The sequence below is a fragment of the Anguilla rostrata genome, chromosome 3 (assembly GCF_018555375.3).
Source record: "Anguilla rostrata isolate EN2019 chromosome 3, ASM1855537v3, whole genome shotgun sequence".
NCBI lineage: Eukaryota > Metazoa > Chordata > Actinopteri > Anguilliformes > Anguillidae > Anguilla > Anguilla rostrata.
In genome coordinates, this window is record NC_057935.1 from 19,037,808 (window position 1) to 19,065,589 (window position 27,782).

General features: G+C 42.9%; 1 protein-coding gene across 1 annotated transcript in view; it reads left to right on the forward strand.

Annotated features, from left to right (window-relative positions):
- Positions 1 to 3,784: 3,784 nt before the first annotated feature.
- Positions 3,785 to 27,782, forward strand: part of sh3bp4a (SH3-domain binding protein 4a) — a 38,819-nt gene continuing 14,821 nt past the window's right edge. Inside the window, exons 1-3 of the mRNA XM_064326642.1 lie at positions 3,785 to 3,925; positions 19,775 to 19,973; positions 20,837 to 23,196. Coding sequence (XP_064182712.1) covers positions 19,853 to 19,973; positions 20,837 to 23,196 — 2,481 coding nt within the window. The 5' untranslated portion in view covers positions 3,785 to 3,925; positions 19,775 to 19,852. The remainder of the gene's footprint in view (positions 3,926 to 19,774; positions 19,974 to 20,836; positions 23,197 to 27,782) is intronic.

Sequence of the window (27,782 nt, forward strand, 5' to 3'; positions counted from 1 at the left end):
AGTTGAGTCTGGTGTTAATCCTTCTGCCAGGCTTGAGTAAAAAGCTGCCAAACATTGGCTTGCCATGGGCGTCATGCTCCCCAGTGTTTCGCTGGAGTCCAAGGTTAACGAAATGTCCAACATCTAAAAAAAAAGTTAAACGCGCTTCATGGAGTACATTGGGGAAGAGAAAGTAACATGTTCTATAACAACACTGGAACCACTCGGCAACAACCCAGTCCTCCTATAAACCAATGAAAGTGTGGTAAAAGACTTTTGCTAGTGGAGAGTGGGGTTGATGCAAAGGCAAGGTTTATCCTTTTTTGACGTAGCCACTGTAAGCCCACGGAGGATTGTGTTTCCACTGGGATGCTTTTCCCTTGAAGATCTGGAGTGGGCAGGAGGGGCGTGCGTTACTCAGTCAAGTCTATAAGCTTTAACGACTTGTTTGAATTCCTCTGTACTAATACTCCTTTCTGCAGACGTTGCATCTAAATCATCCGCTCTCTAACGCCCCCTCTCTCGGCGCATTTCCTGCCTGCCGTCAATGGTGAGAAACTCAGCATCCCCCCTGACACCCCCCACCCCCGCCCGGCAACCAGCGCAAGATGCCCAGTCACTGAGACCTAATGAGCTGTATGAGAAGCACTGAGGCACAAAGCAGATTCTCTTTCAGGGGTACGAGTCAGTAAATTCGATTTCCATTCAGAAAGGGGAATGCTGTAAAATGAAGGGAGCTCAGAAAACTGTGTGCTGTGCATGTGATGTGTGTGGATGGGCACGCACGCATGTATATTTACGTGGACGTGTTGTCATTCATGCGCATTTGACCATGCATGCAAGTGTGCACATTGATGAGCTTGTGTTGGTGTTTGTGTGATTGGGTTTATGAGAAAGTAAGTGTGTGTGTGTGTTTATTCCTGCTGTTTGTGGGTTTTTTGCTCCTGCACTGTAAAATGTTCCGTGTTAAATCAACTCGAATAGAGTACATTCGATCCCTCTTGGACTCATATAAACTTTAACTGCATTGTGCATGGGCCTGTCTTCTGTCGCTTGTGTTTTCATGAAACAACAGCTTCCCATTGAGTGAAATATAAGTTTAACAATTTTGTCTTTTTTGTTTTCTACTTTATTTTTGAACTTGGAGCACATCCTGAGACTGGGAAGGAGGGTAGAGTAGGATTTGTTCCTCTTTTAATGGGCAGGGGGCATTCTGTATATAATGTATTTATACATTATCTTCACACAAAAAGCATACGTTTTTGCTGTTTGTATTTTCCCTTTGACAGCACGTCCCATGGCTATCCTGCATTTTCGCGGCAAGCTCCTCTGCTGCCAGGGGATGAATGCAACAATGTGTTGAAAAAAAAAGACTAGCTGCCCTGTGCCTGAGCTTGAACAAATTCCTTTTGTGGAGATTCAAAAGATGCCACAGAAAAAAAAAAAAACCTGGGTTCTGCAACAGCCTGTTGAGGACATGAGTAAGTAAGGCCCCAGGGGCAATTTTGTCTGCTATAAACGGCTAAGAAAGAAGCAGACGAAAAAAAAATTCACGCAAGCAATGAAAGAGCAGAAATGAGTCCCTGAAGAGAAACCTCTTCCATTATAATGAAGTGAAAAAATAACTTGTGTAAACTGAAGTACCTTAAGACAAAATGTCTCTCCTTCACCAGAGTATGGCCAGTACCCAGAGGTCTGCAACAGTTTCCCACCAGTACTTCTAAGACACGAACCAACTTGTGTCTGCAACAGCACTGTGGAATGAGTCAAAGCTGCAGCCGTTACTACTGCAACAGAAAAAAACCTGTTTGTATGGATGAACAGACTGTAAACGCAGGCAACAGGCAAGCCCTCAGAAAGGGAATGTTATTGGGCCTCGAGGATGTTTTCCTGGCATGAATAATGCTGACAGTCAAACAAACCGAAACAAACAGAACATAAACATCTGCAAGCTGAAACACTCCCATGCCTTTTGGTCAGTGAATGTTTTGAGTAAATACTTGAACAGCACCTCTTATATGAAATGGTCGTCCCTTTTCTCTGAGGCAAATGCATTATGCACATTTTTTGAAACACAAGCAAAAAATCTCATTGTTTTGCACCAGTGACCATATTACCACTAATTTGTGTCCTGGTTTTTAGCTTAAAAATGTTAAGAATTTTTAGAACCCTGCTGACACCACACATCCAATTTGTCCAACTTCAAGACACAGCTTGACTGCATACATTATAGAAAGCTAATTGGGAAAAACATTAATAAAAATGTATGTTGCTTCTTTATCATTCACTAGACACATCCTACCAAATGTATTATCTTAATGTGAAATTAACACATTGGTAAACTCTTTTTGGTTTGATTTACTCCAGGAACTACTAAATGCAAACAAAGTCTCAGCTAATACTGCCTAAAAAATGTAAATGTTAATGTCAATGAATTGTGATAAGGTGGTCTCACAAGTATATCCAATATCCAATTAGTATTTTCTTAAATAATGTAATTACCATTAGCATGTTCAGTGGGCAGTAACACCCTTGTCCTACCTTCTGCAAACAGATGAGACTGCCCTTTATCTGTTGCTAATATAGACCATATGATAACAAAGCTTTTTAACTTGTGCAGAAGGAAATTATTTCTGAAAGCGGTCAAATCATTTTTGAAACTCGTTGCATAAGACAGGGTGTCACCTTAATACAATTAAAGTATTAATTGTAAGTGCCAGGAACAAACATTGTACGCATTCCACACATGAGTCACATGTGAGGAAATGAAAGTGGTATGGTATCTGACAGTCTGATACCTGTAATAAAAAGATAAAAAGGTCAGCAAATTCACATTCAACTATTAATAACTAGGACATAGGCTAATACAGGTGCTTGTTTTGAAGTCCCATTTAGCTGTCTCAGTTGTAAAGTATAGCCTATATGTTAAACACCCTTTCCTCTGGTTACACCTATTGCTAAAGTATTTCCGTTTCCCAACAAACATACCCTGGCGTACAGAGATTGGTAATGAAGTGGGAGATGTTTCAGTTTACTGCAAAACCCCAACATAAGTCAATCTTAACAAGTATTTTAGTCTGAATATTTAGACTTCTTATTCCACTTTCATTTTTTTTTTTTTTTTGCTAAATAAGACAATAGATTGCCAATGAGGTGAGACCGTTTTACTTGTTTCACCAGTGGAGTAAGACAATTTCACTTGTAAAGCAAAAAGTAATTTAAAACAAACGAATATGTTCTACTTGAGTGAAAAAAAGGGCTCATTACCAGATTAAAACACTTGTTACACCGACTTTTTGCAGTACAGTCAGGGTTGTCAGAAGCACGTTGACGTTCATTGCATGTTTAGCCAACGATGCTTCAACACTCTATGCAAAGGGTATTCACGACCGCATATCCTATTTTGCATACAAACACTATTTTATGTTGAAGCAAGCAGGTTGAACTGGATTGCCAAAAGTATAAACTGTAAAAAAAAGACGATGTGGTAAGGTGGTCTTGATAAGTAGTAAAATAATATATTTTTTAAAAATACTGTGTGGCTGTTACTCCGTTAGAGTGATCATATAAACCTGAAAGTAAAATCCTAAAACGCCACTCTTATATTTAATTTGCGTCGGCAGTTACACAGGATTCATATACCCACTACCTACACTAGGCTACATAGAACCGCTTAACATAAAGAGTTATTTTCGTATTGATTCAAAAGTAAGATTATTCACGTAGGCTATCGCAAAGTAGGTTTAGCCCGAAAGATTGCAGTTGTAATATGAAACTCCAAGTGGATGACATCAGTGAGCGGACGGTTCCCGTTCACTCCCTCGCAGTGACATCACTGAGCGCCTGCTTTTCGCCAGCGCTGAGTGTCTGCACAAGTCTCACAAAGGAGTACCTGACGCTTGGATGCATTCAACACTAACCGACCACTTCACGGGCATTTACACAGGTGACTATAAAGTTTCCTCCTGTTATTCGCTCATATTTTAATGTAGCCTGTGTGTCGGGTTATTCTTTGCTATACACAGTTGTTGGTTACATTTGGGCAGTTCGCAAGGAAAACGGGATGTCTTAGTTGAACATTTGCTTTGCGCTTGAACACGTAGCCTGTCTTTCTCGTAGCTAATATCTAGTGAATTTAACGGAATCATTCTTGTTTACTTTGTATTACAGGGGAAAGAATGGGAAGCTCACTGTTAAAAAAAAACTGTTTTAAACTGTTGGCTATGTAGCGATTTCTGCACGTATATGCTTTTGTAGATTGTTTAGCCTACTATTAATACATGCAAGGAATTAATGAACAAGAATGGATTTCTCTTTGACATTCCAGCCCCACCACGCAGCGCGATTAGTTGACAGCTTTTGTCTTTGTAGCCTAAGGTAATGCGCTAGCTACCGTTATTCAACAATAACTTGGACTGTCTTTCGTTTCAAGAACTTTAGCGAACTGACTGACTGATTTTCGCTAGCTTGATTCAGTCATCTGTTGCTGAGTGTATGTATTTACGTAGCCTGGCTATGTGCTTCGTTGTTCTTGTGTTCGTTCTATTTCCCCCCAGCTATTTAATTTGCGCCTGCTAGCCTATAAGACTGTGTGTAGCATAAATGCGTGTTTTGTTACCATTATATTGTAACCTGCCAATAGCAATGCCAGAATTGTAACTTTAGTCCCACTATTAAATTATTGGGCTGCTGTAAAGTCTGTGTTTACCTACACCGTTATCACGATTGTAGCTCATGAATAATGTATTTATCGAGAAACACCCCCTTTAAAGGTTAATTCCTACCTGACAGACCTCTCGTGCGTGTCGGTCGTTACCATGGCAGAAAGAACCCCCCCGAGTCCCGACCCCCCCTTTGTGACCAGCACATTCCATTTAGAATTTGAATGCAGCAGTGACACGCCGGCTTTACCGTACCACCGTCTGGAATAGTGCACAGACGATTTGAACACCCACACATATGCTACTTTCCCAAACCTTTTCTCACGGTCAAAGAATTTGTTACTTTTAAATATGCAGCACGTTGATTGGTTGGGGGTCCGGGTTTTGTGTTATAGGCTAATACTCTTCTGGTTTGATTTCCACGCTTGTGAAAATTACCGAATGCATTGCCATTGAACGAGATCGTTGTGTTGACATCTTTTGCTCTTTTGCGCGTTACGCCAGCGCGTGCTTTAAAACCGTTTTATCTCCTCTTGAGTGGACTTGCTCACATACAGTTATCCCTTCCGCACGTTCCAGGTGTGCTCTAAACACGTTTACGGTAGGCATGTTTTTGGAACGAAAGACGGTAGCCTACGTAGCCTATTATTTAGTAAATGCTTTTATGGGAGAAGCAAAGGATAAACTAGTGACTATCATTGAGGACATTGTGGATGGATCTCCATAAACTGCCCGATTGAGTATTTGGCTGTTTTGCTGATCACTCCCTGCCGCCCATTATTTGCAGTTGTTACAAACGTCTCTAGGTGATAGACGTGGCCCTGTTCATTATATTACAGTATAAATCAGATTTACAGCTGTGTGGCGTCCAGCTCTAATCAATATGGTAACATCCCTGAGCACCATTACCCACATTAAAAAAATAATTTAAAAAACCTGGGTAACCTTGCCTGGGGCATCAAGAACCTGCTGAAGAGGACCAGACAGTGAAATCTTTGCTGGGGGTTGTTTTGCCCCTTGCTGAGCACTTACACTAGTTTCAAGTTAATGCTGAATAATTGATACAGCATGTATGTTTAATTGAGACAACAGATCTGGAAGGTTGTAAGGTTTTATTTTCTTCTTTTTTTAATGGAAATCTCCTTTTTGTCACATTTAGGGGGAAAACGACATTAAAAAAAGCTGACACTGCGATGTAAAAATGGTCATGCTGATGTCTGATTTCGGTGAATTTGCAAAAGGGTTTTAAAGGATTTGTGCTAGTTCTACAGGATTTTTTTTGATGGTAAACACACACACAGTCTGTGTGTGCGCTGGGTCCAGCCTCAGCAAAAAATAAAGAAATAAATTAAAATTAGTTTGCAGTTTGAGTGGCAACTGGATTAGCACATTGTGTAATGAATTAACATGTGATTTGAGATAAGCTGCTTTTGTAGTAACTTGACTGTGCCGCCCAGTCCTCTAGACGGGGGTTTGTATTGTGACACACGGCTTGGAATGTTGAATTTTGCATTCGGTTGGTGCGCAGCTGAATTTGAGTGAAAGGGGGTGGAATTTAATGGCTACGTGCACGGGGTGTAGACCATTTTAAATTGTTTATAACAAACTGAGGAAGTGATGTCAGCACTCCCAGAAAAGTTCCGGTGGGTTGTGTGTTTTGTTTAACAGTAGAGCCGTGTTGTTTAGTGGTAGATTGCTCTGAGACCTAGAACAAACTTTCTGTCAACTCAGAGTTTACACACCTTTTCAGAATGATCCTGTTTGCTCTTTTTTCAGATCTAATGTATTGACCAATTATGGAAAAAAAGGCTAGCTAGTTAATGCTGTCTCTCTCCAATGACTTGTGGTTTACCCAATTTTTTTTACTACCACATCACTGGGCACATGTGCTGGTCCATCCCTTTAGCTGCTCATAAAAGGGTGTAATAAAATGTGTGATAGTATGCTTTCAGTGGTTCTGTCCTTTTTATGTATGGAATTTATTTCTTTGATATCATTTTTGCAGCTGTTATTCCATTAAGTGGTCAAGCATAAAACAGTAAGCATAAAAAATCACTACAAAAGTGTTTGTTTCTCATATGATCAGCCAATGTGGTTATTTTGTTTTAGTATAAGTTCGGTATGAATTGCATAAGGATATAGGCCTAGTTAGTATGATGTTTTGAATTAGTACAGACATGACATGATTGGTCATTGTAATAGCATGATTGAATGGCAGAGCCCCCCACCCCCATCTGTCAAGATTTGCATGCTGAACATTAAATATTTGTTAGAATCCTTGAGCCCATCACAGATTTTAATTGGGCTCTCAGTTTCCAATTGAACACTGTATAGGCTAAATTCTGTGCTGTGTCTCCTCACTGAGTCACAGCTTCCGGACACACTGGATTTGCAGACAGGGGACATTATAGCGAAGGAAACAGGTGATGTGGGTGTAAGAGGAACTGGACAAGGTGAAAAGGTCAGTTCATTGAACTCAACTCCATCGTCTACCACAAATGGCTTTGGCGCATTGCCTTTTTAGTCTTCCTCCAGCTGTTGATCCCCATGGCCCAGCCCACCGGTGCCATGTTTCTGCTCTGGTCTTCTTCTGTCGCGCAAGAATGCATGACTTCATTACTGCATTCCAAACATTTTTATTTTTACTTTGTCCCAGACGAACATTAGGTCTGATATTTTTATCATGGGAAGAAAAAAGAAGGAAAGGGAAGGGGGGGAGTCAATGGTTAGGCTAAAGAGAACATATTTCTTAATTTGCTAAAAGAAAATGTTGTAATTGAACCACCTGTTTACCTAAAGAGTCCAAGGAACTTTAAACAATTCTGCATTGCTTTTACCCCTTTTTGCTTCCCATCGTGGAATTGTAGTTTTATTAGTGCACATTGCCACAATGTTCTTGATTGGTTAAGGAGAGCACAGGCAATTAGGCTTGAACTTTTAATCCACTTTAAGTGGTCCTGTAAGTTTGCATGTTGCCACACTTTTCCTGGGTGGGAGTTCACTCTTCCTTAAAATTTGTCTGCTGAAGTCAGAAAAAAATCAATAAATAAAATAAAAACGAACCAAAATCTTGCACACAATGCATTTTGATGAGGTGCCAGTTACGACCAACTGCAAATCATAATACGTAGAAGCTAACTATCACTGAAAAACAAGGAAAAGAAAGAGACCTTAAGACATTTGAAGCTGAGTTCAATGACAGTTTCGGACACCAGTGGCAGCCTCTCTGTCCTTTCCTCAGGTTCACCCCTTTTGTGATGCTGACATTTTTTTTATAGGACAGAAAGGGTGCATCCATTGGCCTCTGTTGGCCTCCAGAAGCATAGGGTTAACCTCGCACCTCTTTGAGATCTTTCCGTCTTCTTTGAATTTTTAAGCCATAAGGACCAAGTCTTATCTGACTGTGAATTCAATGAACAGTTTTTGAGGGCAGATCTTTCTTTGAGTTTGAAGTTAATTTAATTTGCCTACTTTTTTTGGTAGCTGTGGAATAATATCAGATAACGCAGAATCTCTCTTAACAGATCAATGTGAGTTTAATTACAGATGTGCATTTTTACGGTGTACAGGCACTGGAACATTTTAAATATCCCTCCAGGGCACCTGGGGCTGTTTCCTGAATAATGTAACTAAATACTCTATTGAACAAAATTGTTTGTAGATACATAGCTTTGTTTCTGCTCAAAGATGAGCTCCACAGAAAATTTAGTTGATTTTTCCAAGCAACACACCAGTTGCCTAGTTGGCCCTTTTAAGTGAGATTAACTAATCACTGATTTGGGTTTGTGCAATAGGGTCACTGGAAGTGCACAGGAGATTACAGTGGTTGGAACTTTTGAGACTAGTAATTTCACCCTTAGTGAACATTGCTAATGCATCTCTGCAAACTGGCATTCTATCAGATTTCCGCTGTAAGATTTGCTGCATTGGAGCCTTAGCAGTGTCCAATTTGAATCTGCAGTTTAAACAGCACATATTTGAATGAAGAAATCAGCCTCGCCCCCCTTCCCCACAGACCATTCCAGCAGCCATCCCCAGGTGAGATTCCATTACATGCAAATCCCAGCCATCCTGCCAGCTGCCAAACGTTCACCCGACAAAAATGCTCATGAAATGATAAGAACAGACACCTAGCCAGCGACAATAACCTTGGTCACATGGTCCCACAGGCTTTGAAGTGATGTCATCATCTGCATGGTTCTGCCCCACTTTCCAAGTGGAGGACACAGCAAACGGGCGCAGTAGGTGATGCCCAGTAATTCTGCCCGATGCTGCATACAGCCTCGTCTGAGTGACTAGCTCCGCTAACATCTGCTGCTCTCCTATTGGCCCACAGGGCACTGCTTCTCTCGTCGGTCCGCACAACGATCCTCCGGACTTCAGAGGGGAGATTTGCCTTGGCTTTCATGACTCAGATATTCCTCCTGGAGTAAAGTGAGCCTCAGAGGGGGAGACATGCAGGCGTCTGGGAGGCATTTCCTCGCATTCCGCTGCTCCACGACCCCTGTGAGAGAGTACGCATGTCTGATGCCCTGGGCAACAGATAGCGCTGTTCAGCAGACGATAGGGTTTAAATTTTCAGACAATGTCCTAATACCGCTGTCTGTGCGTGCGTGTGTGTGTGTGTGTGTGCATGGAGTGCGTGTGTGATTGTGTGTGGCTGTGTGTGTAACAGGGCTGTTTCCTCCATTGGTTTGATGTAGGCCATGTGAACGTGAGCCAGGTGTTGGCTGCCAGGTGATAAACAGGAGAGGGATGGCAGGCTCGGGCAGGAAGTGTGACAGCAGAACACGTGGGAGTTTATTATAGGTGTCACTCCCGACGGCTTGGTCTGCGAGATGAGTCAGGGCAGAGTTCCAGGGCGTAGGACGGCGAGGGGATTTGGGACTCATCAGATAACCTTACTTACGCAGGGCCAGGGTCAGGGCAGGCGGGCGGAGACATAGCACGCCCCGTCCGCCGCTCCCACCTTCACATTTCCTGTTTCCCGTTTCCTGTAAGCATTGTGTGACATCTCAGGGGAATGGCAGGGATTACGACACAGTGGGCTTTAAAGCTTAAAGCGGCTTTATAACGGTCGCTTATGTAAGAAAATAAAATGCAGGGAAAGCAATTTTCCAAACAATCTTGTGCGAGCCAGTGACTTGATACATTTAACAGGAGACTCCCTGAGTTTCTATATCAAACACTGAATAAATGAAACATTCGGTTTTCTGTTTTGCATCATGACTGCATATTATGCGGAACAGAAAAACAAATGTTTCATTCATTTCACTCTTTGATATTGAAAGTCAGTGGAATGGTGGAACTCAAACGATTTTGTTTTTCTCCTGGAATCTTCAAATATATTTTGAGCTGTAATTATATGTTGATTTTTAAGACTATCTGTATGGTAAACTACTGGCATTCCTTTTCCCAGGGAAATGACTCAGACACCCTTGAGGAAACTTTCTTCGGATATTTTTTAGAAGCATATATCCACAGGTGCGATATAGGCCTAGGGGTACACTTTCACCAATGTTTTTGTCACGTATGTAGATACACATGAATAAGAAACAGTTTCTTTAAAATCGTGCTGGAGTTGAAGCTATAAAGGCTTACAGCTGGCAGTTCCACCTCAGGAAGGCATTTCCTGATGCTCAGGAACTTCCTGTCCCAAGCACAACCCTCCCAAATCTATAAACAGGGGCCGAAACCACCACCGGAGGACAGGCCATTTGTTCCCTAGTTCCACACCCCCAACATTTCTCTCTGCCTCTTTCTCTCTCTCTCTTTTTCTCTTTCTCTTCCTCCCTGGTTCCTCGCCTCTCTGATTATAAACATTGTGTGGCTCCTTTTTTGTTTCAGTTTATGGAAAGAGGAGGAGGCACGTGGAAGCATTTAACAGGGATTTTCTAGCACAGGCTAGCAAATGGCAGATGTTACATATGCCCCAGGGAGAGGAGTCATATAGGCTACATTCTTAGCATGCTGTGCAGACCAACAGTTTGACTGGGTTATGCGCAGCTGATACACTACAGTGCACTTGAATTTCCACTGAATATGATGAACTCTTTGAATTAGTGATATTAGCATCAGATAAGCTAAGTAATAGCCTGTATGTACTCAAATATGATGGATGAGGATGGTGATTATTATTATAATTTATTAGGCCTAGGCCTAGGCCTATATGCTCCAAAGTTGACGACAGTGTTGAAGTGCACGTTTTATTGCCATCGTATCAGCTATTATTGTGAAATGTGTTTTTAGTGACTGAAATAGTAACTCCGACCATTCAGTGTGGCTGCTTGTTCCAGTAGCTTCTAAAACAGACCAGACCCAAACTGCAATTGCAGTCAAAGTAATTATTTTATCAGGTTTTTTTGAGGCATTTAAAATGACAGTTGTCTTGCAGTGAATAATGTACAGAGTACAGATGTATCCCTTAAAGGGTTGGGAGAATATCACTATCGAGGTTAAATGGTTAGCCTGACATAGCACATTGCCTTTGTGCTTTATTTCAGTAATGTTGGGAGACAGCTGTTTTGTCATTACAAAACAGTGCTGTCTATCAGGAAAAGGCGAAAGCTTGGTTTTATTAGCCAGATTAGTCATATTTAATTGACACCTGTGTGTATAATGATGCTTGAATAGGTCTGACGTGTGTGTGTGTGTGGACAACGACAGAAAATTGCGACAGATGATTAAGTGTGCTTCTGTCCTTGGTTATGAGAAAAAAATGGAATCTCTCTCAGCCAGTCCAGCTGAATTTCTCATAAATGAATGACGTCACGCGGGGACATAATGCAAATTGAGGAACCATTCTCCTCTCCCCACTCGCATTCAGCCGATTATACGATAGCCGAAATGAACTTGGCGATTCATTAGCGTGGAGAGATCGAGTGACAAGTTCATGGGAAACGCTTTTCGGGAATTATCTGCCACCACCGTTTTTCTGCGCTGCCATTTCCTCATAAAAACCGGTGTTATTTTTGTGTTATTTTTTAAAAAAAAGGCATGAGTTTGGTTTGTAACTCCAGCTTACGTGTCAAGAAGCAAACAGTGTCCATATTGTACATTTTATGTGAAAATTTACACCGAAAAATGTGTAGCTTTATTTCATCTCCAGAGCATCTTAGTGATTAAATGGGTCTAAAAATACCCAATTAGAGTAAAATGTATTCCATCAGACTTTTTTTTTTTTTTTTTACTGAGCAATCAACAATCCGTTCTCAGTTTCACATAATCATGGTATATTTGTTATCAGCCTTGAGCTTGAATAAGGTAGGCTATTTCATCTCTGCTTTGACACCTGCTCGCATTAAAAGTGAGTTGGACCCCACATAAAAAGGCTGAAGGTCAAAGGTATTTCATAAGAACTTTTTTTCCACAGAAAAGAACAGAGGACAGTAAACGTGTGGGAGAGGAGAGATGACAGATGCTTTCTGGCCTGCCCTCTCTCTCGAGGCCTGTGTGCCGTAGCGTGGCGAGGCCGTCGGCCCAGTGCCGGGGCTGGGCTACTGTTCACAGTCGCCGTGCACTCCTGCCCTCCTAGTGCCGGCTGTGCCCGTTTGTGCCTCTTATATTACACGCAGGCTTTGGCCTAGTCGCACGCGCGCACTTAAGCTCCCACAAAGTAACACGCAGCAGTGCACAGATACGCAGAGACACAGGTACACACACACACACACACACAGAGGCACACACATAAAACACACGCACAACACACACATAAACATATATGCACACATGTGCTCACACAAACAACTACACATACACACACACATAAACACGTATGTACACACACACACATAAGCACATACACACACATAAACACACGCACGCACACATACACAACACACACACAAGCACACAAACCCGCACTGACACACGCATACACACACACTCTGTCCGCTGGCAAACTTTTCACACTCTTCACGTAGCCTCTGGTTGCAGGCACTGCAAGCATGCACACAAACAGACACATTCTTACATCCTGAGGCACAGAAGCCTGGCTAAGCTCCTATCCCTCTTGGTCTGTGGCATAGAAGTTCCTTCCAAAACCATTCAGCATTTTTTCTGCTAATTTGTGGTTCCGGCGACAAAATAAATAAAAGAAAAAATGAAAAACTTTCCTGTCCAGAGTAGGGAGGTGGGAGGAAGCTTTTAGGGACAAACACAATGTAGCCTTCCTGCATTCTGTTTCATAACAAGACCGGCCTCTGCTCTTTCTTTTAGAAAAATCATAAAGGGCCTGTGTTGTGAGAGAAGGTATCCACAGCGGTGGAGAAGGTCATCTTACTTTCTTATTTATCTGAGAGCCTCTTCGACAAACGCTGGGCCGTAGCCGTGGAAACTACCGCTGCGGCGGCAGAGCAGCCATCAGCGGCAGCACCGACCCCGGTTAATTATTGTGTTGTGTTGCTGTTCAGAATGGATTTAGGCTGTGTAAAAAAACAGCATTATTAATTTGCTGAAAGGCTTTGTCTGAGTCCGCATTAATCCCACAACACACCCTGAATGGGGAATCGCTTTCAGAAACCCGTGTTCGGAGTGACATATGGGCGTGAGGTATTAAGGTTTAATTTCCTTAGACTAAGGCTAATTTGTTGGGGGGTGGGCAGGCTAGCGTGCGGTCCCCGCAAACACACACAAACCCGCACACACACACACATACCCACAGATGATGTGTCTGCCTGAGAGGCGGGTAGGTTGACTAAAAAATGGTGCTTTAGTCGGAATTAGCATGGGGATAATTTCCCTCCCGCCAGCACCTCGTGACGGATGCTGTCCAATTTACAATCTATTCATTTGGCGGGGGGAGTCTCTTGGGGACTTACAAATGCGCACTTAACACGCTAAGCGAATTTACAGTCAAACCGGTGCCACTGTGCGGGGAAATGCCTCGAGACCTGCGAACAATGGGAGAGAAGGATTATTATTATAATTTTTAGAAACATTGCGGTGGTGTATAAAAAGGTGGGGTGTCATATCTCTGTGGAAAACAGCCATGAATCAGCCTTCCTGATTGATTGGGGAAGGTCATTCCACCATTGGGAGAAGAGGCAGGAAAAGAGGCAGGGCCAGGAGAGACTCTCTTTTTCCTTCACACACCCAGTGACTTATGCACTCAAACCCCCACCACGCAGGCTATTCTCTATTCTAATGTTGTGCTGTGGACAAACTGACAGCTCCAGGCCATTGGATTAAAAGACAAATAAAACTGAGAAAATAAACGTACAATAAAATGATTAAGTTTACACATTAGGCTGCCTGTTGTGGGCATATCTTTCTGAATAATGAGAAACCAAGTCACTGTCGTTCACCTTCCTCTCTGTTTTTGACATTTATATTATTCTCATAAATAATTCTGGTGTTCTATTAAGTTTTTCATAGTCTGCCCAATTCCCTTAACTTTACTGATGTAATTAACCTGTCAGGGCCCAATAGGGACAAGGAGGTCAACGCTAATATGAATGAGTCACGTTTAATTAGCACCTCCGGTGGACTGTGCGGCCTTTTTCTGTCTTACATTCTCGACATCAGACCCCGGAGGTGTTTATTCCGTCCACTCATGCTTACTCACTCATGTCAATTCAGAAGCAGCTGCCTGTTTAACAAGTGCAGTTATTAAAGTTGTAGAGCGGTCCACAGAGACCAATGAGAAGACAGGTGGCCAAAAATTTGGCTTTTCCCTCTGCACCGGCCAGCTTTTACATAAAAAATGGGCTGAGACATTCATGGCTCGGCAGTTGAAATTAACCAGGTAGAAATGAGAAGGCCAGGTTTGTGGCACCCAGAACGGGTGTTGATTTCGCTAAGGTGACTTCCACGGCCATCCATTTTGGAGAGGAATAAGACTGCAGCAGCCTTCCTCAGGTCCTCAAGAAGTCTGGAGCTGGAAAGCTGTGACAGGGTGCATCGGCTTATAATGTATTAGGTCTACTCGCAGCGTCAGTGAATTAATCTTTCTGTGACTTTATCTTAAGACCCTACTCTTGAACTGCACCAGTTTTTTGGGCTGAGAAGGGGGAAGGCGGTTTAGCTTCGAGCACATTGATCGGGTACTTGTATCAGAGCGGACGGCTTGCATCGCTTGTCAGTCGCTGCAGTATCGATTCACTGCAGTGCCCTCCTGTGTCTCGTCCTTGGCAACCAGGGCTGGCACCCTGGGGCACCCCCTACCAGAGAAGCCCCCCCCCCCCCCTCCTGCTCCACCAACAGAGGAGCTGTCCTCAACCCCTAACTATGAACAGTGATGTCCTCGCACGATTTTGTAAACCGTCAAATTTCCAGTCAGTATCTCTACACTGCAGGAAAATCCGCACTTTATGCTCAATCTCCGCTCTTTACTTCATCTGAAATCTGTCTTCTCGTAACCTGGACAGCACCTAGCCATCTTTTTACCTGAACATCCGTCAGACACTGAGAGTATATATAGGCCTATTCATTCCCAGATTAGTAACACTAGAGCAACTGCATAATACAGTAGAGGAGATGTGACAGCTTGTCAATGAAGTAATTATGGGGCTTTGAGACAGCATCAGCTTTGTAGCCCGTGTCTCCTTCATAATGCAAGAGTGCACTGATAGGTGTTATTATTTCAGAGATAGTCAGGATGCAGCTCATTTCACCTCCTTCTCAAACTGTAGCATGATTGGTCGCACAAATGTAAATGTACTACGATGGCTGAGCAGATATTTTATTAGCCATCGTAATGTTGTTTAAAATGTAATACTGCTGGCTAAATATTGTAAATGTAAATGTACTACGATGGCTAAACAGACATTTTCTGACAATATATTTTGTGCAGTTGTAACACATGGATATTTGATATGTTTGGTAAGATTCTACATGTAGGATCCTGATGGCCTGTTCAGAATTAGATATGCAAAATTCACTTGGGCATCAATGACATGTACATTGCAGCTCCTGCGCTGGAAAGTAAATATGCAGAAGACATGGCTGTGCTGCAGTCATTCATTTGACTTTGCATTTGTTATGTGAAATAATAATAATAATAATTTTTTTTTATTTTTATTATTATTATGATTATTATTATTATTATTATTATTATACGTTGGAAGAACTCGGGGAGACCTGATGCTGAAAAGTCCTGTGTTATTTAGCATTGTGTAAAATAGTAGTTAAATGTTTGGCATTTGGCTTTACAAAATTAAGGAAAATTACTTATGTCTTCTTAACGTTTAATTTCTCTACCATTCAAAATGAAAAGAGTGAATGTTCATTTTGCGTTTCTATGAGAAAAGACCTGTTGGAACTGTTTGGGAAGATAGTTTGTCAGTCTGGAAGTGTGCTACTGTGTAATACTGATTCATCCTGTTGAACCGGAAGCCTCTCTTAAGGGAGTTACCTCTTGTTTGAAAGGGAAGTGCTCGGCACTGTGTGTACAGTGCGCACGCATGTGTGCGTGTGTGTGCGTGCACGTATCTGTGTGCGTGTGTGCTGCTTCTCTCCGATCTGATCATATTTTTTCTGTTGTTATGGTGAAATTTGCGCCCTGATTTTTCGTGGTCATAAATTGCCTTCAGGTCAATTAGTGAAATGAAATAGCTTCAGTTTACCGAGACCGTATCAGATGCAGACATCATGATCCAGTACGTAGGTCAAAATGTTGTTGTGCCTCGGTTGGTGTTGATATAACTTCCGCCAAACAGGACTGTTCCCCTGGCAACCCTCCGATTAGGGCCTACCCCCACAACCCACCCCCACCACAACCTCCAAAATGATATGCACTAATTAGTGGTATTGTTTTTGAGATTCTTAAGTCCCCTCTCATGAACTGACATTTTTTTATGAATTATGAATGAACTGTAAAATAAGACAGAGAGGAGGGTTTAGGCTGGTTTGCTGTGAAGTGTGGGGGTGTGTTAGCGTAGCTTGTCGCAGGGTCTTGGCAGGAGTTTGCAGTAATGAGCTCCGAGGCTCGGCTGGCGCGCAAACCCTGTGGGTGTGTGTGTGAATGTCGTCCCCGAAGGCCTCTGGAAACCTGTTAATAAAACCGCATGAAGCAGTCCAAAAAACCGTGGTCCTGTGAACAGAGGCCTCGGCGCGCGACGGGAACGCACTTCCCTGGCTTGGAAGGTTTCCTCACACCGCACTGGTTTATGGGTCGTATAAAACGGTGGTGACAAAAAGCCACCCCCCCCCCCTCCCCCCGCCCCATCACATGGAACCTCACCTCAGGGTTTGCTTGCTTCTTTCCATTTGATTGTTCATGCCCTTGGGAGACATTAGGAAGTAGTGATGGGTACGAGTAATGGATTGATCGATTACTCATCGTATAGGTGCTCAGTCTTATCTTTTTCATTTTCTCATAAAGGCTACGCATGTACAACTAGCCTATGTGTTGAAACTTGGTTCCATTTATTACTTTATCATGCAGTATGTAAAAAAGAAGAAACACATAAAAATAGTGTAGATATTTCTTCATTTAATATGAACAAACTAAAGAAATGATATATTTTGAAATATTTTTTGATTGCAATTTAACTTTTTTTGGTATGCCGTTATAAAAGTGGGATAATGTCTGAGGGGCTGAGTGTTATGCAGTTTGAACCCCCAGCTGAGGAAATTTGCCCAAGGCATATTTACTACCTCCGTCAACTGTAATGAAAACAGACATTTCAAAATAAACAATTCTATTGGAATGGAAACGTTACTTAAGTATTCCAGCAAGCAACCCATCCCAAATAAGAATGCGTCTTTCTAGTACCTCAACCGGGTTACCTAATAATAAAATTCTGTTTGGTTTTAAGAAGAAATGGCCTCACAGCATGTTTGTTTTAATGTAGCCTATAGCTAGCCAACTGCTCAAAACAGGCTAAACTGTAAACATAGTCAAGCTATAAGTAGGCTAGCTACTGTCTACAGTCATTGATGGACAAGCTGACACTGTTGATAAGTATATTATAGCCTAACTGTTGGCGTGCTTGCTTTTACACATTTCCACTTTATTTATCAAGTCAGAACAATGCACATGAATTTAGAATGGTGATTGAACTTTTGTAGGAGCTATTTCGTAGCTGGGTATATGTTGAAAATAATTCACAATCAAAATCCCTGCCAATCAAAATTGAGTATTCAGCCACGCCATTATATATTGCTATTGTGGCCACACAGCATTTGTGAGTAAAATTATTTATATCAAATCTCACACTGACTGTATTTATTGACACAGTCGGCTAAGCATTAAGACTTTATCATGATGGAAAAAATTGAGTATTGATGTGCGTTGATGTGATATGCCTGCATGCATTTTCTATTAGGCCCAGCCAAAATGTGTTCTAAAAATAGATTTTCCCCCATGCTAGGACAGGGTTTTTCCTGACTCGTGCTTAGGTGGTGAGTTTGTGTGACAGCTAATATTTTACTGCCACTGTCAACTCAACGTGTCGACTCCCTATATTTAGCTACAAGTTCTGGTCTTCAAGAGACCACCACAGTAGATTGAGATGTAGGCTATAAAAATGAAACGCTTGACAAAAATTGGAACAATTTAAATATGTATTGAAGGGTTAAATATTTTAAGTGCCATACCTGTTTCTGTTTAGGATTCCAAAAATCTACCTACTTTAACCAGGCAATACATCACGCAGAACAGGGAATCATGGACACATTTTTTTATATGCTGGTTGACGGACTGTTTTATCTTTTGCATTGAGTTCACATTTGTTAAGTTTTGTGTGTAGTGTGCACTCACATTGCGGAGAGCAACGTCCAGAGCGCTTCCCCGGGACTTAAAAAAACAGGCTGGAGATTAATAAGAATCTACACTCCATTTCATCGAAACCTGTTACGAGCTTCTCTATTTAGAAGCAATTAAGAGGATGTAGATGGTTGAATGCAGCCATCTGTTCTGTGAATTATCACAAGGAGAAAAGAGGAGAGTAATTGTTACAGGAAGATAGAAATTCGGTGCTTATTGATGACTCGTACATCAGAAAGGTGTCAAACGTCGGTGTCAGAGTATAGCATTCCACAGGAAGAAAATGGAATTGTTCCTGCTATGGCACAAGGTCCTTGCAGTAAGCTTATGCTCTGTAAAGTAAAGTTTTAAACATCATATAACATTTCAGACTTTTTATGAAGCCCTGTGGCCTCAGTGGAATAGCTGTGGGATTTAAGTTTAGGAGTTTAATATATCAAGAGTCTTGCAGTGAGGGGAAGGACATTCCAGACATTGATAGATACACTTCAACAAAAAACCCAGCTGAGGACTATTTCATAATGTCTCCCATCCTCACAGGTCGGCTGTTCTTGGCTTATGAACAAAGGAATATGTGATATCAGGAGCTATTCGGCATTAAGCTGAAATGCACTCTCTGTGGAGCAGTGCCTTCGAAGCAGGCCGTGTTTCTGCAATGATACGTTTGTGACATTTTAAAACTTATTACCGCCATGATATTTGCAGTTTTAGGAATGTAACATGAACGGTTTCGCCCTCACCTGTGGCAGAGCTGGGGCTTATGGGGGAATGGAGGTGTTTGTTATTTCAACATGACCTGAGGGGGAGTGAGGGTGGGGGTTGGCATCTGCCAGAGTCTCATTTGTTCTCACCTCAGGCCAAGGCTACCCCCAGAGCCTTGTCAGGACATGCTGCAGTTTCCCAGCAGAAAATCAAAGGAGTTTTCAGTTTTTTTCCCTTTTTGCGCTAACCACTAAACACAGGGGCCCGCTTGGTTTTTTGTGTTGCCTCTGCACAGTGAAACTGCATACTTTGGCTATGTTGCAGCATTTCAAATACAATAAGAACTTTGCTGTTGGGTGGATTCATTTGAGATTCATTTATATTAATTAATTTACATATAGCCTAATAAATAAATGTTCAGCCCTTGACCACTATGTGTGTTTGTCTGTGTGTCTGTTTCTATATATAACACTTCATATTTGTACAACACTCCCTAAGTACATGTTTACACTTTTAATTTGTGAGCTTTCACTGAGATGCTAACAGCATGCATGTATGCAGCAGAATAAGCCTTCTGCCCAGTTAATCTGTGTGTAAGGGTTTTTCTTAAACTAGTTTGTAAGAAAGATTCCAAAGCATTTTGTTGGGTTTTGTTGAGCATCTTTGCTAAAGTTGTTAGGCCTTTACTAATCAGGATTTTTTTGGTCTGCTTTTGTTTCTCCAGACAAAATGGAAGATCGCCAATGAGCGATTGTCTTCATTGGTGGAATGGACCAGGAAGCGTAGCCTGAGAAGAAACAACATGGCCGCCCACCGTATCCGAGCGACGAACAACAACAATGCACTCCCTCGCTGCAAATCTGAGGGGACTCTCATTGACCTCAGCGAGGGGGTGTCTGAGGCCAGCCTCACAGATGTCAAAGGTCAGCATCTCACACCATTTACAAAGCGTAACAGTTTTAGGGCTATATTTACTAAGGATTTACAGGGCTTTTACAGATGTTTTTCCATATTTACTTTGGTGTCGCATTGGAGATTTGCGCTGGTAAAATGGTGTGGGCGATCTCATGTTACACCGCAAAAATATGGGAGGAGAGAATGGAAATTTATGCATATGGTCTGCTAGGGCTGATTTATCAGGGCTGGTGGCCATTGCGGCAAAGGTATTTGCATCTGTTTTTTAATATCTGCACCAGTCTGGCCATTCGTAAGAGAAGTAATCATCAGTGTGTTTGAGTAGGGGAGAGTCGCCATAAATGGATTTTACTCATTTATTGAGAAAATATTTAGCCGAGCACTATGGAATTTCACCTCAGACTGCTTTGACACATAATCAAGTCGTTAGCCGTTCCAATTAGATTCACAATTTAATTGAGTCGGATACAATTAAAACCAAGGTTGGTATGACAGTATCCAAGGTGAGGAATAATTGTAACAGTAAATGAAAATGCCCTATAATGTGCGTACACAGGTTTTTCCTGCACATACTAACGTTAATCATGGAAACACATTTCCAGTGGTAATGTGAGATCGGCCACATCCTCAAATTGTGAAGCAAAATTACTTCCAGAACAGATTTTTACTTTGCTTGCTCAAAAACTGTTTTTTGGAATTGCAATTTTGTAGCACCGATGATAATTTGCTGAATGCTTAGTAAATATGGCCCTTAGTGTGATAAATTATCCAATTAGAACACCTTTGATTTACAATAAAAATAATGAACTAAAACGTCTGTTGATTGATTCTCTTCTTTTGCTATTTATCCTCTCCTATCTCGTGTTTGCAGTGCCTTCTCCCAGTGCCTTAAGACTGGACACCTCGGCCTCTTTTGGAACGGCCCGGGAAGTTGTTGCCATCAAGGATTACTGTCCCTCCAGCTTTACCACTTTGAAGTTCTCCAAGGGTGACCGCCTCTTCGTGCTGGACACGTCAGGGGGAGAATGGTGGTACGCCCACAATAACACGGAGATGGGGTACATCCCCGCGGCTTACGTCCAGCCAGTGAACTACCGGAACTCGTCTCTCAGTGACAGTGGGATGATTGACAATCTCGGGGATGGCCCTGAGGAGGGCGCCAAGGAGCTGGATCTTCTTGGCGAGTGGACTGGGGTGGTTCCGAAGTCCAGCCTGCCCCATGACAGCAACCCATTTACCAACCGCTCCTCCACTAACCCTTTCCTCAGCGGAGCCCTGGACCAGAATAGCAATGAGAAGGTGCACAACAGTGTGGACCTGCTGCTTTTTGACACTCTGTCACCAACCGTCCCAAGCTCCATCTCCAGCTCCGCGGTTACTGCCAACGGCTTCGGCAACAGCATTTTTGACTTGACCCCAATGAGCCCTAACCAAGAATTTGGGCACTCTCTCCGCAAGGACAACCCCTTCTTCAGGAGCAAGCGGTCCTACAGTTTGTCGGAGCTCTCCATCCTCCAGGCTAACTCCAATGCTCCCCAAACCTCCTCCAGTTTCTTCAGTGGCTTGAAAGCTCCGTCCCCAGAGCAGTTTCAAAGCAGGGAAGACTTCAGGACGGCATGGCTGAACCACAGAAAGCTGGCGCGGTCTTGTCATGACCTTGACTCCCTGGGACAGAACCCGGGCTGGGGTCAGACACAGCCGGTAGAGACCAACATCGTGTGCAAGCTGGACAGCTGTGGTGGAGCCGTCCAGCTTCCGGACACCAACATCAGTATTCACATCCCCGAGGGCCACGTTGCCCCAGGAGAGACCCAGCAGATCTCAATGAAAGCTCTCCTGGATCCCCCACTGGAGCTCAACAGCGACCGCTGCTCCACAGTGAGCCCTGTGGTGGAGGTCAAGCTTAGCAACATGGAGGTCAAGACCTTCATCACACTGGAGATGAAGGTGTCAGTGGTGGTGAAGAAGGAGAGCAGGCAGACGGCCGATATCGTGTGCGTTAGAAGTGACTGCAAGGAAGGCCCTTACGCTCCAATCCCTCAGGCCTATGTGTATGGGGATATGGTCCAGGTCCAGCTGGACAATCTGGAGCCCTGCATGTACATTGCTGTTGTGGTGCAGGCCCAGCACCTGTCCCTAAACTCCACCGTTTGGGACCATGTTCTGAAGAAGGTCACACTGGGCGTGTATGGGCCCAAGCACATCCATCCCTCCTTCAAAACGGTGGTGGCCATTTTCGGCCATGACTGTGCCCCAAAGACTCTGCTGGTGAGTGAGGTAGGGAAGCAGATCCACTCTGCTCCTCCAGTGGCCCTTCAACTGTGGGGTAAGCATCAGTTTGTCCTGGGGCGACCTCAGGACCTGCAGGTTGGGGTGTACTCCAACATGTCCAACTATGAGGTCAAAGTCAACGATCAGGCTAGGGTGGTGCGAGGCTTTCAGGTAAAACTGGGCAAGGTCAGCCGGCTCATTTTCATGATATCCTCTCGGAATCCGGATGACATCTCCGATTTTACCCTGCGGGTCCAGGTCAAAGATGATCATGACTCCATCCTGGCACAGTTCTGCGTGCAGACACCTCAACCGCCTCCCAAAACAGGTATGCGGACAACAGGCCAGAGGAGGTTCCTGAAGAAGAAGGAAGTTGGGAAAATAATTTTGTCCCCACTGGCTATAACCACAAAATACCCAGTGTTTCAGGATCGCTGTGTCACCAACATGAAATTTGGCAAGCTACTCAAAACGGTGATCAGACAAACCAAGAACCAGTATCTCTTGGAGTACAAGAAAGGGGACGTGATTGCGCTGCTTAGTGAGGAGAAGATCAAACTGAAAGGACAACTGTGGACCAAAGAGTGGTACATCGGATACTATCAGGGCAAGACAGGGCTTGTCCACGCAAAAAATGTTCTGATTGTGGGGAAGGTTAAGCCCATATATTTCTGCGGACCGGACCTCACCACCACTATGCTATTGGAGCAAATCCTGAAGCCCTGCAAGTTCCTCACCTACATCTATGCCTCGGTGAGGACGATCCTGATGGAGAACGTCGGGAACTGGAGGGCTTTCGCTGACGCCCTCGGGTACACCAACCTGCCTCTGACGTATTTCTGTCGGGCGGAGCTGGACAGCGAGCCCGAACGCGTGGCGTCCGTGCTGGAGAAGCTCAAGGAGGATTGCAATAATGCGGAGAACAAGGAGAAGAAGTCGTTTCAGAAGGAGCTCATGATGGTGAGTGGGAGTATGTGTGTGTTTGTGTCTTTGCCTCGTTTCCACTGTTTCAGCACGGAAAAGGACATCAGTGACAGTGCCAGGCTGTTATCTGCAGAGTGCTACGTGAAGCTATGGTCCACGGGGCTAATTCTGTTTTGAATTTAGTTGATAAGCGCTGCATGGCTTTTGGGTTGCTTGAGGCTGTGGGAGTTGTGAAGCGCAGCAAGTATTTAAATATTTTGCCATAATCCCACCCCGCCACCCCCACCCCATCCTCTTTCGTAAATTGCTTTGGATAAGGAATGCACGTTGCATGCTTAAATGAGTGGAGAAGTCTATCTGTTTATTTGCTCCTTTAATTTAAAACTTACTTTTTTATATCCATTAATATTCAATTCTATTAAGAGTCAAACAGCAGAGGGATTTCACCTTCAACACAGTTTTTGCAGTACCGTGCTTTACATGCACAGCCTTATTGTTAAGAACAGAGATTGTCATCGGGTTTGGTAGCACAGGGGCTGTGGTTCATGTGTGTGTGCCCCTAGGTTCAGTCAGCAGAGGGTTAGCGTATGTTGCGCAGTCCCTCCAAATCAGTGCGATTGGATGCAAATGGCTCCTCCAGTCTGAGCGAGGGCGTCATGAGTAAGTTGAAATACCAGGCTTGCTTTCCCGTCGGCTGTGAATAGAACGCAAACAGAGATAACAGCATCCTGTGAGGTTTGTACTCTGTGGAACTCTTAAGGATAACGCAGCGAGTGCAGTGACCTCCTCTCTCCCTCTGGGTTGCGTTTCCTCCGTGGAATCCGTGCCGTTGCCGTGTGCACTTGTGTTTCCACAGGCAAATCAGACAGCACCACTTTGAACTTGAATCCGCTTAGAGGCTGTCTGGGAAACCAGAATTTGGCATTTTTTTCATAGAAGGGAAATGAGTGGCTTTTCATAAGAATCTTTGCTCGTGGAGTCGGTTATGAAAACGAAAGTTGCGCATTTCAGTCTCCTCAGGGGAGGGGGAAAAATAGGCTAACGTTCAGAGCTGTCTGTCCGCTGCTTCAGACGACCGTGTTATTGACTCTCCTGCTTTGTATGCTTTGGTTCATTTAAAGGCCTCTGCCCTGGAATGGGAGGCTTTGGGGTAAGGCAGGGTGTAAGAGCTATAATTTATGTGTAGTCATAAACACCGGTTGCAAACATTTATAGACACAAATGTATATTGGTGTTGGGGGAAACGTGCTTAAAATGAACTGGAGGTTTTAGACATGGCGAGACCATCCTGGGTTATACTCCAGTGTGTTTACGCTGGCAGCAGACATGCTTAAGGGGGTACATTGTTTTAACCACAGCCATCAGTAAATCAGGCTTTTTGTTCAAGTTAAAATTGAATGTTAGTATGTTCTTGCAAAATTAAAATTAATATGGTTGTTGGCAGTGGGCTTGATCAGTAATTAAGTAAGGCGCAATCAGTAACTTTCTGTGAAAGTTAGTTTTTCTTTTCTATTAGGCCTATTTTGAGCAGAATACAATTTTGGAGCATTGAACATTTTCAATTGGTTTTGTACAACAGGTTTTCTTCAACTGGAATGATAAAAAAAATAAATAAATCTATTCAGTAATCTGTAAAATTTATACAGTAAAGTACACATTTATTAGTTCACGTTGTAAACATGCTCTGTCCACCACTGTCATCTATGCGTGAGTTATTATACAAACACAGGTAAGCCGATATTTTAGTGACTATGTGTTATTTCAGTGCGTTTCAGTGCACAGACTTTTTTCCATCCCTGATGTCACATTATTTGAGAACACACTGCTAACTACTGTGTTAGCTTTTTAGGGTCAAATTAAGTGTGTAACTGTCCTGCTGAGACTTAACTGTCAAAGTCTGCAGCAGAGGTGTATAAATGATCTTGTAATTAAGAAAATCAATTGTTAGTGTGCGATACAAAGAGAAACAGTGAGAGGCGATTGCATCTGACATGCTATAGGCTATTTATCAGGCTCACACAAGGCAGTTTGTATAATGCAGAGGCATGGGACACTATCTCCTTAGCAGAAGTTAAACTGATTTTCAGAACTGAGGTCCTCGGTGAACTCTTGTCTGTAAATGCACAACTTTTTATGTTCCTTGCCATGGTCCCTTTTCTTTATCTTCCGCTGCCATGGCTGTCCGTCTCCGAATTGCCTTTCTTTCCCGCTGAATTGTTCCCGATCATACGTGTAGAAGATGAGGGTGTACGCAAGCGATTACCAAAAACAGGAAAGACATAAACAGAATTGTGAATTCATGCTTGCGTCTGGTGCTTTCCCCTCAGTATTAGGCCTAATAAATCTGTGCCCTGTTTGTCTGAAGCACTGCTCTCCATGCTATCGTGAGCAGAAAAATCCTTTGAAAGTGGTATTTATCGGCATCGCTCACACTGACATGCGACATCCGCACAGCCTGATACTACCGTTTTCGCCCTGAGGGATGATGGGGTGGGGCACTTAGAAGCTGTGAGCAGCCATTAGGTTCAGCGTAGAAGACTCCAGACGTCAGTGTACACACATCCACTGTAGCGTCTCCCAGGAAGTATGCGATTATAGCCGTGCGGATGTGAGCTAGGATATTCTTAGCCATCTTCGAGGTCAGGGGTGTCATTAAGTAACACGGAATGTGTATCATTTTTGCTGCGGGTTTTAGCTCATTTATTTCTGTGTTGGTTTTTGTTTTTTGGCCTGAGCTACAGTGGGATAAGGATGGGACGGGGACACAGACAGGGCTAGCCACGTAGCAGTATGTGGTTTAACACAAGCGACCTCACACAAGGGGTTGTGTGTAAACACATAGCCTACTTGACAGAGGAAGAAAGACCCTGTATATCTTACCATGCTAATCCCAAATGACCAGCCAGCCAGCCAGCCACTGGAAATAAATAGCCTATATGGTAGAATTATTTTTTACGTGATCAGTGAGATGGGGCAGCCTGAGATACGGCCAATCAAGGCAGCTCTCTGCAAGACAAAAGGTTAGGAAGCAATGGTCTGAGTGAAGCCTGGGACTCAAGCATCAATCTATGCAGAGAAAATCAATTTACACTAGAGCTGCTTCTTCAGTACTGATGGTAAAAAACAAAGATAGATTTATATGCATTCAGTTTATGCAGACCACTTCAGACTGCACTATGACTCCCCGGATCCTCTTTAACTCTCTTAGCTGCTTTCTTTTTTAATTTCCTTTTGGGATCATAGTGTTAGAGGTAGGCTATAACTGTAAATTATATGATAGCTGTGTAGCTACGTACTCTTGTTTATGATACTAATTGTCAAATTTTTTTGGTTTACTTTATATTTAGCCTAATACAAACTTAGTACAAATGGGCTTTCCGTGCCTTCTTAGGGATATCACACTTCTGCATTTATGAACTTAACAGTGATGTTCTTTACCTTTGTACATCACTCTTGATAGGCTAAGTGTCTGCTAAGTGATGCAGTGTGCGTGTAATGTAATGTAATGTCTGTTATCCCCATTAAGAAACATCATAAACATCTATGCTCCTATATCTGGTAAAAGTACTTCACATTGTTACCCATAATAGCCCATCACATTTTCATGTGACAGATCAGTATGGTGAATAGTGATTGTTCTTTTGAGGCAGGTTTTTAGCTGTGGAAATACCATCACATTATCTCTCTTGCCTGCTGTTCAGTCGGACACTCGACTGAGTAAGCGCGCCATTGTTTCCTGAGATGCTTTTTAAAGGAAGGGTCTGCCATATAGGCCTATGTTGGTCCCCGCTTTGCAGCTATAACAGCATCCACTGTTCTGGAAAGAGTGGAGCAGTTGAGAATTCTTTGGTCATCAACTGTAAAGGTCTTCCTTGTCCTTCGAAAGCCCTTTACGATTACTGAGCTCACCAGTGCTCTCTTCTTAATGATGTTCCAAACAGTTGATTGTAGTGAGCATAAGGTTTGGCTTATGTTTGACCTATGTTTTCTTTATATAGGCCTATATCATCCTCATAATGGCTTCCTTGACTTTCATTGGCACAACTCTGGTCCTGACGAACGCCAATAACAGACTCCAAGGAAAATTAAAAGCCTAGAACCAAGGCTGTATACTGAAAGCTCTCTTATACTTGCAGTAAAGAAGCAATTGAACACACCTGACTAATCAGAAACACCTGTGAAGCCATTTGTCCCAAGCATTATGGTGCCCTGAAATGGGGTGGGCGTATGTATAAGGGTTGTTATTTCTAGGCTACATGGTGAGACCAAAATGTAGGTTTAATAAAAGCTGAGAATCTGCACTTTAACCACATATTAATTGTTTGATTATGTAGCCTAAATTATAGAGTACAGAGCCAAATCAAGAAAATTTGTGGCTTGTCCTGCCCATTTCAAGTCAGTGTTATTCCTTATTTTTTTAAAACCCATGGCACCTATAAATTCCACACGCCTCCTGCTTCTATCATTTGACCATCTGTATTTTGTCTGAACTTGTAGAAATGTTTCAGATCTATGCATGCTCCTAATTAATGGATGCATTTAGATTAATTGGCAATGCACTGTGCAAAGTAAGCTCTGAGCTGAGATTAGCTGTGCATTGACTGACAGTCACAGTAAATCTA